Source organism: Micromys minutus (assembly GCF_963924665.1).
Source record: "Micromys minutus genome assembly, chromosome: 4".
NCBI classification, from domain to species: Eukaryota; Metazoa; Chordata; class Mammalia; order Rodentia; family Muridae; genus Micromys; species Micromys minutus.
Window position 1 is genome coordinate 43570071 of NC_137973.1, and position 16520 is coordinate 43586590.

Below are 16520 nucleotides of genomic sequence, written 5' to 3' on the forward strand. Positions count from 1 at the left end.
TGAGGGTGATTATGAAATATGTTTTATATCCCTTGCACAAGGTTATAAATGCCTGACATACAGACAACAAGGGAAAAAAACATAGTCATTATAAACATGATGCATATTAATAAAGATAATTAATCTATGACTTAGAAATGGCTAAAACGAACTCTGTAAGGTTCCAGTTCAGATAATCTTCTAAACATATATGTCAGAGATGTCTATAAGTGGAAAACCAGCTAGGAAAGTGGCCCTAAGATCATTTTCTCTGACCGGGGCCAGGCAAAAATGAAGTGCCTCTTGACTGAAATTCTTCTCAATTTGTCAGACTTTGGAGAGCAGGACTCACATTTTATTTGTCTTTGGTTGCCAAAAGTTATTGTAATTCCAGGTATGCAAGACGACTTCATTGGTGGTAATCAAATGACCTTATGAATTAGTGAATAAATTTGTAAACTTTTACTGAAATTTCCTCTAAGAGCATGTTGCTGATAATCAAGGTGGTTATTTTTTTCTACATAATGCAAGAGTCAAGAAGTTAAATACTTGAGTGACTCAATAACTTGATACATTTTCTTAATAGAGGAGAATTAAAATACTGCACAAGATTCTGTAAGACATTCTATCAAGTTGTTTGCAATTAATCACAAGATGGGGGGAGGGAGGAACTGAGATGGAAAGGGGGACAGCAGGGGAAGAGGGGAACATCATCATGTATTGGCTTTTGGGGAACAGGACTGAAGCCCTGAGAGCAGGCAGAAAGAATGGAAACAGGCAACATTGGGAGGTAGGGGGTAGGGGACCCTCCAGAATATACCAGAGACCTGGGAGGTGAGAGACTCTCAGGACTCAAACGGAGGGACCCTAGATAAAATGCCCTACAGTGGAAGGAGGGAACTTATAGAGCCCACTTCCAACAGAAAGACATGGCATCAAGTGAGGGATAAGGTTGCAATCCCACAATCAAAATATATGTCCTATAATTGTTCCTGTCTGAAAGAACAGAGAAATTGGGAAAAGCCTGAAGAAAAGGAGGTCCAATGACAGGCCCAAAGTGGTACCCAGCTCAAGGGGAGGCTCAAAAGCCTGACACTATTACTGAAGCTATGGAGTGCTCACCTAAAGGGACCTATCATGACTGCCCTCTGAAAAAGTCAACACGCAGCTGAAAGAGTCAGATACAGATATTTGCACCCATCCAAGGGATAGAAGCTGCTGATCCCTGTGATCGAATTAGGCGAAAGCTGGAAGAAGTTGAGGGTGACCCTGTAGGAGGACCAGCAGTCTCATTCTGGACTCCCGAGATCTCTCAGACATTGGGCCACCCACCAGGAAGCACCCACAAGCTGATATGAGGTCCCCAACACATAAACAGCAGCGGACTGAGCATTCGGACTCAGTCAGAGAAGATGCACTTAACCCTCAAGAGACTGGAGGCCCCACAGAGTAGGGTGTTGGGGATAGTGGGAGGTGGGACATTTTTGTGGAAATGGGGGAAGGGGAAGTATGGAATGTGGAAGAGTCAGAGTGTGAACCAGGAAGGGCATAAAATCTGGATGGTAAGAAAAGATTAAATAAAATTAAAAGAAAAATTTAAAAACTGAAATTTTATCGCCTTGTTTAAATAAATGCATGTGTTTCCCATATAGCGTGATCAAACCTTTGTTATATCTGAAGTGATGCATTAATATGCCTTCATAGAATGCTTCTATCAGGTGGAATCTAACTTCGTCCATCCTAAGAACTGAGACACACTAGCAAAATGAAGAGGGGATAGAGAATAATGAAGGAAGAGCTTATAAGTGCAGGGGGGAGAGAGGTTTGAAAAGAAGGGGTAGTGGGGAGAGATACGAGATATTTGAGAAAAAGCCATATACATACAATAGTTATAAACTTCCATATATGTTTAATTTGAATTACCCTACAAGTAATTTGATGCTCTTTCCAGAAGCTATAGATTTCCAAACAAAAATCCCTGTGTCAGGTGTGTGATACCTTATACTGTCTTGTTGCTTGGGGGGTTATCAGAGACCCGCAGAACAGACCATTCTTCTTGGTCTTGATAGGGATGGATAGGAAGTCCCTATTACCAGAGACCTCACATGCTTTGATCATGGGACTGGGAGAAATAAATCTGGTACTGTCCTGGAACTCTCCACCTCAACACCTAACTTTAATAATATTGTAAGGTATTCTGTGGCATTCTGAGGGAAAACAACCATGGAGAGTCATACCTAGATGTGAGCCCTGTAAGCTTTGTAGAGCTTTTGTTGGTCACATTTACAAGACATGGCATCAATAGCTTGAAGGTGATTGTTGTAACCACCTGCATTTTGATTGGACTTAAGACCCACAACCTCTGAATCAACTCATACCTGTATACTTAATCTAAGAACCAATGTCTAGGAAGCTTCTAGGTGAGCCTGCTACTACATTTTGCTAAGTAAATATAGCACTGAGCCTACTTCTAAATCCACATCTCTAAAAGCATCTATTTGTGCAGATATCCGTCCTTACCAGGAAAACACGTGTGTAGTGGACAGTGAGTAACAAAGACATTTGTTCACTACTGTCCACGTGGAGAGAGTACATATGTATAAAGTGCTCAGGCACAAATGAGACATGAATATTATACCCTAACCCCCTAATAAGAGAACCGAGTAGAAGAGAGGCAGGAAGATTTTAAGAACAGGCATTGGAGAGGAGTGTTCTGAATGGGACAGGACCATTGCACTCCTGAACTCACAGCAGCTGTGGTTGTACCTTGGGAGTCAACAGTCCAGCATGAAACAAAAAATCAAGGCTCATGAGATCTGAATCTCAGATGAGGAGGAACTGACAGCTGATGACAGATAGTAAAAGAGAAAGGCTGTTTTCTTCTGGAGTGTGGTCTCGCTGGTGAGTTGATGCTCCAGTGGATGCCTGGCAACCATGGGTATATAGGAAACACTCATTGGACAATAATCTTTAAAAAAGAAAATGATATAGACATGGGAAGGGAACACGGGTGTCTGGGAGGAGTTGGAGGAGATGAATATGATGGAACTGTCTGTCTCTATATGCATATATGTGTATGAATGTGTACATATACATGAAGTTCGCAAATGATTTACAGTATATTAAAAAGTTAAAGCTTAATCTAATTAAATAGAATTCTTATTTTATACACATACATATCTGAAGGCCCTTTAGGAATCTTTATTTTTTATTTTAGTTAGAAAGTGCACTTCTGTAAGTGTAATATTTCAAGAAGCACTTTCATGTTCTGAAAAACATTGAGTCAGCAGCAGCATGAAATATGGGGTGACAGTACTAGCCTTAATCACCAAGTGGCTGTGGAACAGATACCCCACAAAACTCTGTGGTGTTGTATTTAAATTCACACGAGCAATGTAATTGTCCATGTTATTGATTTCATGATGAGGAACACTAACATGTGAACTAAGTTCATAAAGCCAATGGCACTATATTTTTTAAAGGTTTAATTGTAATTTTTTAAAAAAAGTTACAGCAACACTTTACATTTCATGATGTTTCACAACTTATTACTTTTAGAAAATGTAAGTGCACTGTCTTAGTTTACCACCACAAAGTTGACTAGGAAAGACAGAATATATCATTAAAATGCACCTTAGGAATTATTTCTAGTCTACTATGAAAACATGACTGATCTTTTGACAACTTGAATAATATCAAATCTTATAATCTATTGTGTATTTATACAAGCTGCTATTCCTTGTCCCCATAGGTCTTATACTATGTTTGGGAGCTTTTATTTTATTTTTTAGAATTTTTAATTAATTTTTTTACTTATTTAGTTTATATCCCACTACTGCCCTTCTCCCAGACACCACCCTCCCCCACAACCTTTCCCCTTTCCCCTCTCCCCTTTTCTTCCCATGCCAAGGAATGACCACTGAGTATCCCCCCTACCCTGGTACTTCAAGTCTCTGCTAGGCTAGGAGCTTCCTCTCCTACTGAAGCCAGACAAGGCAGCCCAACTAGAAGGACATACCCCACATGTAGGCAACAGCTTTTGGGACGGCCCCTGCTCCAGCTCTTCAGGACCCAAATGAAGACCATATCTCTTAAAAACAGACAATTTGGAAAAGATGGGTCAAAAAGCATTTGTGCATTTGAATATGGACAGGCCATGCAATCCTTCCTCTGGGAAATTCTAAAGGTCTTGGGATTAATAGACTCAGTCACACTCTAAACAAAATCTGAGCAGAAAAAGATTGAGTTCACAACACTGGTATATACATTATTAAGGATAATTACTAGCAATATTAAAGGTGATGGTAAAATTTTTTCTCCATTATCTACGTGTTACAAATGTCCTTTTCCTTTGTCGTTGGCACTGGAGCACTGGATTATTAGTGTAATTCTATCCTGGTGGTGCTTTCTGCTGATATTCAAGGTGATGGGCTCTCCCTGCAATACGCAGCAGAATTTCTTCCCTCTGACATGAAGAGTCCTGATTATATTATGGCCACCTTGACTTCTCTTTCATTAGTTGCTGATTGTACTAAATTGATGCTAAATTGGCTTCGCTGGCTCTTAAGGCCTTTAAACAGTTGGTATCGACCACGTGTGTGATTTTGTTCTGGAAATTAAATGGTCAAAGCTTTCATGTTTCTGGGAATCCTAACCATTTTTTTTTTCTTAAGGTCAATTAGGACCTTGTAAATATGAACCTGTTAGATCAACCCTCTGCATTATGCATGTCAAGTTTTTAATGAAAACTCTTTCTTCTTAAGTTCTCTCCTGACTCCTGCTCCACATTCTCTCCTCTGTTCCTTTGTTTGCCATTGTTGTGTTGAGTTCAGGATAAATCAAGCTGTGGCTGTGAGGCAAAGCCCAGACTGCCTTCCTTTTACTTGGATGGTGAACAAAGAATTGTTTTTATACTTTTTAAAATAAATGAAGCAAAATGAAAAAGGATAACATTTTTGACATGTGTCATTATAAGAGTCAAATTTCAGTTCATTGAATCAAGTTTCCTTGGGACATCATCATTTTCCACAGGTGAGTGTTGTTGAGAAGTATACGGGGAAGCACATATAGTAGTTGGGACCCAGCTGTATGACCCTAGAGCTTAGCATAAGAATTATTTAGATCATCACAGAAAAAGTTTGCTGATCTGATGAGGAAGAACTCATCAGATTCTCTCTCAATCTGTGAAGTGAAAACAGCAAACATCTTATAAAAAGCTGAAATAAACATGACTACCAAAGTTACTACTACTAGTAACTGCTTTGCTACTTAAAGTGTTTCAATTGAAAAGTGACCCCCTTAATTCTCAGCTTTGCCATCTACAAAATGAAGGAAATGAGATAATGTATGAGTGTTCCCTATACGCAGAAATGGCGTCATACAATTTTATGATCTTAAAATGATTACTATTCTTACTGGAAATGGATGTGTGCATACAGTAAAGACTCTTCCTCTTTGTGAGATTTTATAATCATACAAATGCAAAGTGCTCTGACGATTCAAGCCCCTGAGAAGTGTGAGGTGTGTGATGTCATTGGTGGAGACGTAGCAGCAGTTATGTGCAGAGGCCACAGTCTTGATGCTAGTGTTTGCCATGCAAGCTGAATGACCTCAGTTGAAATCCCTAGAATCTACTTAAAGCAGGATGTGGAAGCACAGGCTAATTGCCTCAGTCCTGCTATGCAGTTCTGCCATTATGTGAGTGGTAGACACAGGAGAACCCCAAGACACTCTTCAGCCTCTGAGCCTGACCTCTGCTATCATAAAAAAATAAAAATGATGCCTGTCTCAAACAAGGGTGAAGGCAAGAACTGGACATCTCAACTTTGGATCTTGGAACACATAGAACTCATGAACAGTGTGCTGTCTCTCCCTCTGTCTCTTTCTCTTCTTCTCTTCCATCTTCCCTTGTTTCCCCCTCTCATTTTCCCTCTCTCTCCACCAAATCATACACCCCCCCCCACACACAGAGAGTTAGCTTAAAAAAAAAAAAAAAACCCTGACTTCAAATGTAAACCTTATTTTCATGAGTTGTATTGACTCTTACAATCTGCATATCAAGAACCCTCCCAGCTATGGTTTGTAACAAAGCTCAAGTTCTACATGTATGTGTAAGTGTTAAGGACTGACTCTCCAGGTACAGTTTTCTCCTGCAGGTTTCAAGTTGGGTGGCCATGTTGTTGTTGTAGGGCTCAGTTTTCAGGCTTCTTAGCTCTTATCTCTGTCCACACGGTTTTATGAGATTGTGATACTGTCTGTCTCTTTCTCATTCACACAGGTTCAAATATGCACTCTCTAGTGCATGAAGAGTGGCCCAAGGTGGGACCCTACATTTATTCTACTCAGAGTAAAGGCAGAGCTCCAGTTTTCATTTTCACATCCCGCACTGATCACCTATCAGACAGGACCTGACTGGTGCATTTCTTCCCATGCAATTGAACCTGCACTTGACAAGGGTCGTTGGCAGTGACAGCTCATAGACCTTTTATGTTAAACTTGGATAGTTTGGTGGCATGGAATGATTCAGTTTGGGTATACTTGCTGTTTTAAATGTTCTGTCCAACAAAGATAAAAAAAAAAAAAAAAAAAAAAAAAAAAAAAAAAAAAAAAAAAAACCAAAACAAATCCAAAAAAACCTGATGGATTTCCAAGTCAATATTTTAAGGTCTGCTTTGCAGATGAGAACTGAGGGCTCCTTTTGATTTGAGAACAAGGTACCAGAGGCTCTGGCTAGTAGGTGTGTTTTATGATGTTGAAAATGCTTGAAATTGCTCTATTGATTGTGCAGCATCTGTATTTGTCACAAATGGACCTTTAGAAATTCAGGAATTGCAGGTTTTTGAATCCATTCAGTACAGAATCCTATACGAGTACATTTGAAGCACTCACTCCCACCACGCTAGCTGTGTCAGTATTTGCCTCTCATGGCTTTGCTGAATGGAGCCATTAGTATGTGAAGAGTTCCAGCACTTCTCACAGCCAGCATAATCCCTGACACCCTAGCCTCATCACTCAGGGGTGGCACCAGGTCTCTGATGTGGTAGAGGTAGGTGGGCCTTGTCTGACAACTCCAAATCAAAGTTAAATATTCGGGAAAACCAAGAAGTGCAGCTGGAAAGCAACAGCTCTTAGCATGACTGCTGAATCAGGGGAAATTTCACAATTGGGGACAGCTCCGAGCTTTCTCTTCTAGCTGATAAAATGAACCTTGTTTCCCTGGAGGAAGACCCAGCATATTTGTAATGCTTATACATTGCCTCTTTCTATCTTCTGTTTTCCTAATATTTTCTCTTTTCAATTACCTCTGAGAGGCTCAGAATGGCTGTTTAAAGAGGACTACTTTCCCACCCAGAGAAGCTGGGCAGCAGGAGTGGCAAGAACCCTCTCAGGGCATTTACCTTTCATCATTCTGTGTGTGTGGTACTCAGCAAGGAAAATGACACTGACATTCAAGTTAGTGTGAAGAAAAGTAGAAGCTTGGATCTAATGAGTCATTCACTTCATTGACAAAATGGAACTTTTGGTGATAGAGATAAAAGAGTTAAATAAGTAGAATCTGCTGTCTAGGACTGTAAATGCTCTCAAGCATGACAGACATATCCACATTTAGGTGACATGCTTCCTGTCAACAGATTCAACGTGTAAGGTCATCTGGTGAAATGTGAACTAGACATTTTTAATGTAACACAGCAAATAGGAAGAGGCAGCAACCAGAGGCAATTGAAAAATTACAAGTTAGGTTCAAGGTATTTGTCTTGGAAGGTATAATCTTCATCTCACAGAATTGAAAACATCGTCCTAATATCTCCATGATCACAAGTTGTCAGGCCTGCAAAAATTAATCTCCATAAAATAGAAAGAATGAAAGAAAAGGAAGAAATAAAAACTCTAGAATTATGGTAGCAGAAGAATTATGATCAAAAGCTCTTCATAGGATAAAGGGAGTTTTATAAATCCCTAGTTGTTGATTTCCAAATGATTAAAAACACTAGTAACCTGGAAGATGATGATTCTGTTTTGATTTTGAACTTTTCATAATGTTGGGTGCATATGGAAATGTGGAAGATGTGGAGGGAGTTGTAAGAGGGAAAAAAATACCATCAAAATAAACTGTAGGAAAAAAATAGATTAAAAAAATAGATGAAAACAGGAGTTGCTTGAGAGAAACTCCTGGGATACATAAGTAAAGAATAACTAGAGTGGAAGACAGTGGAGTGGCCCAGGGTCTCCTAAGGACACCTGGGCTGACATTCTGGGCATACTTGCCCTCTGCCTCATGGGCTTGGTCTAATGTCAAAGGTGAAAAAATTGAGGCATCTTCACTAGAATCTCTATTAACACAGGACCATCCAGAACCACCACTAGAAGGGGTGCATTCACCATCCGTTTGAACTTTCTCACAGATTGAGGAACCTGCCATTTCTCAGTGTACCCCAGAAAGCAAGAGATACCTGTGGTGGAAAAATGGTAACTTGAAAGAAACCTCTTTCATTTCACCCGTATTTCTTGTTCTGTCTCCATTGGCCAACTGATCTGCTTGGTCCACTACAGACCTCCATGTGCTGTGTTTGGTTTGAATGTAAAATGTCCCACACAGGCTCATGTATTTGAACACTAACAGCTGGTGGCAGTGTTTGGCAAGGTTATGGAACCATTAGGAGGCAGAGCCTGCCTGGAGTAATGTGACTCATTGGAGTGGGCTTTGAGGTTTTGTAGCTTGCTGACATTTCCTGTTGCCTCTCTAATTGTTGAACGCAGAAGTAATTTGACTGACTGGTTTCCCATCCCTGCTGCATGTCTTCCCCCATGATAAAATATTTTCCCTTGTACTATAAACCAAAATAAACCCTTCCTTCCTTAAACTGCTTCCTGTCAGGTACTTTGTCATAGCAATGAGAAAAGTAATGAACACTGGCTGACATCTGCAATCGGCCAAATTATATGTTTGCCAATATGCTTCAACTCTTCACATGAAAAACACCTCTGTCAAGGGAATAGCTACCCTGGATCCCTGCCTTGCTAAGACGGAAGGGTTATAAAATCTAGATGTATCCCCTATGCTTTATTGGGATCATGACCTTTGGCCTTTATTCAACTAAAACTGTGTTAACTCCTTTTTCATACATACATTCTGTCTTGAGGGTAAGACGTACATTTCGGGACTCTGCATCTTTGCCACTTAAATGACCGTCCCAACAGTTCCCTACCACCTACGTTTTAAAAAGTTATTTATTTATTTTTAGCTTAAATGTGGATCAGAGTGTCAACACATAGCATGTGAGTGGTGAAGTTCTTAATTACTAAGTTAGATTTTTAAAAAGGATTTCTTTTTTTTTTCTTAGACACACATTTTAAACAGTCTAATCAATTTTACCAAAAGTATTCTGAAGCCTTTTCAATGTCTTGGACATCAGTGCTTGGGAATTTAGAAGCCTTTACTCCTTTGTGTGAGAAAGCTATCTCAGTATGTGCTACTCTAAGTACTCGCTTGGTGACCTTACCGAACTTCTACCCTATTGTAATCTGATTTACCTCTGGGGACAAAGATCCTCTAGGTCAGAAGTTCTTCAGGTGTACTGGATCCAACATGACTGCCCATAGTCCAGACCACCCCTACTTCCTTATAATTCATTTTGGATGTTAAATGACACACTCTACAGTGTCTTGACAGCTGACAGTTTTCAGAGTGACAAATGTAAAGAACCAATTGAGAAAAAATTGAGGCAATACTTGTATTCTTGGAAAACTTCCGCCTCTTCTTTGAAAAAATGTACATATCTCTTTCATCTATTGGCCTGTTTCTCCCTCATTACTTTACTCTATTTGGAACACCTCATAGACCCACAATGGGTTAAGAAATTGCTGTGCATGTTTGTCTTTCACATTTTCTATTCTTGGACATGAAAAAGAATCCTTCCTGGCATTTACTGTTCAACTGAGGTTCAGCTTGACACTGGCTCTACAGTTCTGGACAAGGGGCTCAGCTTAAAGACAAACCAAACAAACAAAATGAATAAATGAAAGATAAACAAATGAATAAACAAATGAGCCAACCAATTAACCAATCAAATTAAAAAAAAAACAAAGAAACTGGTAACAGGGACATGATAATCTTTATAATCCCAGTACGTGGAAAATGAGACAGAAAGAATATTCTGAGTTTAAATACAGTCTAGGCTACAGACTGAGTGAGTTCTAGGACAGCCTGGGATATAGTATAAAACCCTCATCTCAAAGAAAAAATAATTAAACAAACAAAAAATTCAACTTAAAGCAGTAGGAACAATAACAAAAACACATAACTTCTTTCATTTTTGATGAAAACTTTTCATCAATATATGTAAACAATTTAGCAGAACATATTGTTTGTTTTATCAGATAGAATGACAATCTAATTCATTTGTATTGGAAGGTAAAAGAACATATAAGAGTTTTAATTTTATACAAGGGAGTACACCCTTTTGAGCTTTCATTAATAATGCACATACTCTCTCTCGATGCCTTATCCACGCAGTTTTTCATTTTAATTAAGAACATTTCACTGACTGGTCTTCCTAATTTATACTCCAAGTCTACATTGTCTTGCCCTGTACCTTTTCTTTCAAATCAAGTAAGAATATTTTAAAGTAGGGCTTATTCTTTCAAGCAAAAGCTGTATTCTGTTTGTAAGACACCATTATTTTTTGCATTGAAAGCTAATGGTCTTGGGGAATTACTCTATCAAGACCTATAAAATAGGTCCCCCAAATGCTCAAACCCTCACAGAACCTATTTTTGTATGCAGCATGTGATTCCACATAACATAATCAATGAAAAATAAGTATTGGTAGTTTAAGGTAATAACGTGGGGTTTTAGTCTGTCTAATGTGTGTTCTTCTGGAACAGAGCACATCGCCCACAAGAGTCACTTATTCTAACATATTCACATTATATTTAGTGAAAATATTTCAAAGGTATCCAGTCTTCTGGTGTTGGTACTGAATTAACCCTTCACATGTTATAAGAGGCATTAATTTCTGCTTGCTCATTTCAGATTTGTTTTTTGAGACTTGGCTATGACTTCTGATTTCAGAATGTTATTAATTGAAATTGTTTCTTTACTCTCAAACTTCTTTTGCTTTCTTTCTTTTTCTTTTTTTTTTTTTTTTTTTTTTTTTTTTTTGGACAACCTTTACACTAAACTAATCATTATCCCAAAAGGCTCAATTTTTTCCTACTTCTTTCCTTCATCGTCCTCTTCTTTGTGTTTTTCTATTTAGAAATGAGCTTATATAGTCAAGATTACTCTTGAGCATTCTATGAACATTAGATGACATGCAGCTCTATTCTCCTGCATCTACTTCCCAAGATCGGGGACCACAGTTACGTATCACCATACTTGGCCATACATATATATGATAAACATCATATCTATCTATCTATCTATCTATCTATCTATCTATCTATCTATCTATCCACAGTCACACACACACACACACACACACACACACACACACGCACACGCACACGCACACACACCTCTTTACTTTCAGTTCACCATTACCATGTCCAGTTTTACTCTTCTTATTCTTTTCTTCTTGGTATTGAATTTTTGCAGGTTAATTTCTCTACCATTAAGACTGCATCTAATCCTGGCTCAGGAAAAAGGCTTTCAGATTGAGGTAAAACAAAATAAAACACTAAAAATCTTGTGTGCTCAAAGGTAAATTTGATATATGTCCAATGTATATGTTAAATCCAATTTAAAACTATTACGACCTTTTATTTAATGAAGTGCAATAATGATTGCAAAAAGAAATCTCATTCTTACACACATTTGTTTAATAGCATATATTGGATTCCATACCTCTCTTACACGGTACTTTCAGTTATTTTCCACAATGATGTGAAACTTCTTAGCTAGAATTTAAGACATCACACAATCTACTTCCTATTTTTTTTTCATTTCTTTAAAGATATTTTCTGTACTACATAGACATGTTCATGTGCACACACATGACAGGGGGACAGGGAGAAAAAACAGAGAAAAAGAGGAACACACACACACACACACACACACACTCACACACTTCCCAAGTCATAGGAGAATGTTTGATATTTCTGAAACAATATATTGGCTCCTGCACCTCTGCTCGCCAGCCACCTTGGATAGCTCCTACCAAGGTCTCAGTAGTTAACTCTGGTGTCTTCCTGCACAAGCCTCTTCCCAATTGGGCCTCACTAGTAAGTGTCCACGTGTATGTCTCCTTTCGTCCTGTTTTAACTCTGTCATAATTGTTACTCGACCCCGTGACCTTACGTTACAGCAGCTTTCTGTTTACAACCTTGAAGCTTTTCTCATTAACCCAATGCCGGCACTGTAGGAGGCACTCAGCACTGATACCATCATTTTCAAGGGCAATGACCCACAGAAAAGCATTAGGGTTGATGGGTGCTAAGGCACAGAGGTTTTTGTTTTGGCCTTTTTTATTTTTTTTAAGTGTATTAGAGGCTCAAATGTACCTTCTGTTTCCAGAAGGAAATCTTAGGTGCCAGGATTTCTTTTGATCTTCCAATTGCTAGGGTAATGTAGTTGACCGAGGGGGTAATATTGTCATAGAATAAAATTAACTTGTAATTTGTATCCTCACAATCATTTTACTCTTGTTACATTCCAGGACTCCCCCTCCTTTTTCTGGCTCATCAGACTTTATATAAGGTACCAGACCTAGTGGCACAGGCTTTTAGTATCTGTATTCAGGAAGCCAAGGCAGGAACATCATGAGTGAAAGACCAGTCTGGGTAAGAAAGTGAGGCCTTGTCTCAAACAAAAGCAGAAGCATTTCTATAAAACTTTCACTCAGAGATATTTATCTCAGCTACAGTCTTTGTACTCATTGTACGATGAATCTTGCTATACCCAAAATTAAACTGTAAGCCCTGCCTGTACATGAATTAGGTAACTTCCTGGAATGCTGGGTATTGTAGTTCTGGGAGCTAACAAAGCCTCATGGGAAAGTACAGTGGCTTATTGGTTTGGCTTCATAAGCCCCTTTAACAAGTGGCTGGAGACCATACAAGCTGGGAGATTCTAGGGGAAATGATCCTGACCAAAGTCAATCTCTTAGTCAATATTTAACATTTAATAAATGCTTGCTTCCAATTTGGCTCAAAGTGATGTTTATTTGTTTTGTTTGTTTGTTTCTTTGTTGTGTTTCTCCTGGTGAATTGCAGGATTAACAGGTAATTATTTCTATCTTGGCACGTGTCTCCTTTGCTGCTTTTGCCTGATTGTAGTTCTGGGACTCATGTCCTTGCGTTTTAGGACTGTTGAGTGCTTTCCGAATCCTATCTCTTCACGTGGCTTTAGGAATCTACTTTTAAGGACAAGTGTTTTCTGGAAAAATTACAGCAGGCAGGCCTTTTAATTTTCAGCCTTATCTTGAGCTACTGTTCAAGTGAGTTGCTTTTCATTGGGCTGTCTAAGTGCCTGTCACTGTTCGTCTCAGTACCTAGCTTTTGGAACTTCTAATATTGACCTGCCCAGTGCCAAACATCTCTGTTCATTGCCACAGTCCATCTTCTCATAGCAAGTCATTTTATGTTACATATAAATGTAGCCATTAGATACCTAGAAATTACATGAGTGGCAGATAGAAAATTCGATCAATTTTTGTCCATGTTTCTAGCGAAATCTAATGCTATTAGTTGTTGTCATGGTATTTATCTCCCTTAATTTTATGTAGAAAATAAAATGATTATATTATAGAGATAACATGATTTCTTGTAGAAACTGTCTCTACATTTCCTGCATGCTACTATTTTATTCAAATGAGAAATAAACACACAGAATTATAGCTGTGCCATTCAATAGGGCAGGCATGGAGCTGTTAGGGCTTGTCACATGATTAGTTTGAATTGAGATGTTCTATAATGACAGAACACACAGATGCTTTCAAAGATCCCAAAGATAGGAATATAGTTCTTGAGTAATTCTTATATTAATTATATGTTCAAATTATAATTTCCTTCATAGTTAAATAAAAATCAGCTCTGAAATCTCTTTTCTGTATTTCTTTCTTCTTCTTCCCTTTTTTTTTTTTTTTTTTTTTTTTTTTTTTTTTTTTTGGTATGACAGCAATACAACTGTGACCTCTGTGGCTTGCTCTCTGTTTATCTGAGCATCTTTGTGGGTATTTCATCATAGTAAGTTTATAAACATGGAAAGCGACATGCATGCAGAACCATAAATCAGAAGTTACACCGCAGGCAGGAAGTTTCTGCATAGATTTATGTGATTTAGATTTCATGGGCATACCAACATGCCACATGCCTGGCAAACTTCTCAGAAGGCTTGATAATCTGCAGAGAATGAACCAAACAGCAACTAAGGTTCACTATGTGGTACCTAACCCCAATGTCTCATAAAAGGTATTGATTTTTCATTTCTTTTACCACATCATTTCAATATGCCTCAGATTTATTACCTACAGGATCTGGGTTAAGATTCGGTGATGGACACGATAGCAAGGATGGTTATAAGTTATGTAGATATTGTTGAATTTATGAACTCTGCAGTTTCAGGGAAGCTTTCAGTTCTGGAAATATATCAACCACATACACATCTCGCTTCATTTCGTCGTATGGATTTCTACACTGGGTTCCCTACCGTGCCACTTAAATTATAGTCTGACCAGGTATATGCACTGCCATACGATATTTCACTATAAGCTGTGTTAGCCATCAGAGGAGATGAGGGTGAGTTTCAGAGACCAGCTGGATGGCTGATGGATCACTCTCCTACAAGGCTGGGACACTAAGTAGCCTATGGAGCTTGACAGCTGGATGGGTCTTTTTCTGCTCTGAGGCACTGCACATGCCAGCCCAGACAAGCAGAACCAGCCATGCTGCAGCAGGCAGAGGGCAGCTCCCAGAGTTACTTACGTTGACAGCCGTAGTACCAGGAATTTCCTGGCAGACACTCATCACATTTAGGCCCTGTCGTTCCAGTCTTACACTCACAAAATCCTGAGCCATTACAACGGTCATGGATTGAGCCCAAAGGGTTACAATAACACTCTGTAGAAACAAGACAACACACAGGCTGGAGACACTTCGAGTGGCTTAGCGGTTATCAACACGGGAGCGGCTCTTACTTATAAGGATTCACTTACTTAAAGCGAGATGTCCATTAATGAAATGCTTTGGCAAATGTGGCTATTTCAGGGCCATTTATGTACTTGCTCAGCCTTCCATGGCATCCTTTTTATGACGTGGGAGGAAAAGAGCTGAACCCTTCTAAGGAAATACAGCACCATGCTTTCACCAGTAAACAGGTCATAATGGAGATTCCATTTGTTAGGGCATCTTTTTGATGGTTTAATGAATGCCGTGAGAAGTGTGTATATCAAGGATAAATCAATATTCCATCAGTGTAAAATCTGTTTTAAATTATTCAAATGGGTTTATATGCTACACTCAATATGTGGAAATGGCCGAACATCTCAGAGTGCAATGTGGATGCACTTTCCTCATTTAAAGGTAGTTTGCCTTTATGATTTGGGACTGTGCCTTAACTTATTTATGCATACTGGGCTTTGAGATGAGTCCTTAGCTGTTGTGTTCGCTGGCCATGATCACACAGCTCTTAGGTAGCTTAGGTGAGCAACCATGAAAGAAAAATAAATTTCATACTCTTAATCAGAAGGAAGATAAACCTTGAGATATGTTTGTTTTGTGACTTTCTTGTCTGGGTAAGGTGATAGTTTGGCATGATAAAAAGCCAAGGGAGTGTTTTCTTGATCCCCACACACTCTTAGACAGGGCACATTAATGTCCAAAGCTTAAGTGTTCAAAGCTCAGGGAGGAGGTGGGAAATCTGGCTTGTCCCCAGCTAGAGGCACAGGGGTTTGGAGCAAGAGATTTCTGATCTACCTTTCTTTTTCCTGCTACCAGGCTGTATGATCTTTGGTAGTTTATTATGACTCTCTGTTTCCTAATCTTTTTTTTTTTTTTTTTTTTTTTTTTTTTTTTTTTAACATGGAACCATTGTGAGGATCTCTCAGTAAAAGTTTGAAAAAAAAATCATATAGCCCACCAAAGGACCAAAGCTGTGGGGAATTCAGCTTAATTATAACTGAGTTGTATGAGAATTAGCAATGAGAATTTGGAGTTATCATTGGGAGCAGACCTGGTGGTTTTGCTCAAATTTTGTGATTGAGACAAATGAAAACTTCTTCAAGTGATGTGGAGGACCTTAGAATTATGATTTATGGTGTGCTATGTCAGTATTTAGAGGTCAGCATTCTCATGAAATAACCAGTTCTAAGACTGAAAACATCTGTGTATAACTAAAACAAAATTCTAAAATGTTTCTACTTTTCCCTGGCTTGGAATGTGTTTAAGAAGCAGGCCTTTAAAGCAACATCTTCTGTTCTAATGTATGTCGATGTGTGAATAGGAATAGTTTAAAATCATTATCTTGTTGTGGTTTTTAATGTTTGTTTAAACATTTGTATCCACGGAGTTGTGCCTATATCACCCTGGAATTGGTCTCACTTCAT

General features: G+C 38.7%; 1 protein-coding gene across 1 annotated transcript in view; it reads right to left on the minus strand.

Moving 5' to 3' along the window:
• The window catches only part of NTNG1 (netrin G1), a gene marked incomplete at both ends in the record, with an annotated part of 162993 nt that overhangs the window by 32490 nt on the left and 113983 nt on the right, over nt 1-16520 (minus strand). Inside the window, one exon of the mRNA XM_080916024.1 lies at nt 14902-15036. Within this exon, the coding sequence (XP_080772150.1) occupies nt 14902-15036 (135 nt within the window). The remainder of the gene's footprint in view (nt 1-14901; nt 15037-16520) is intronic.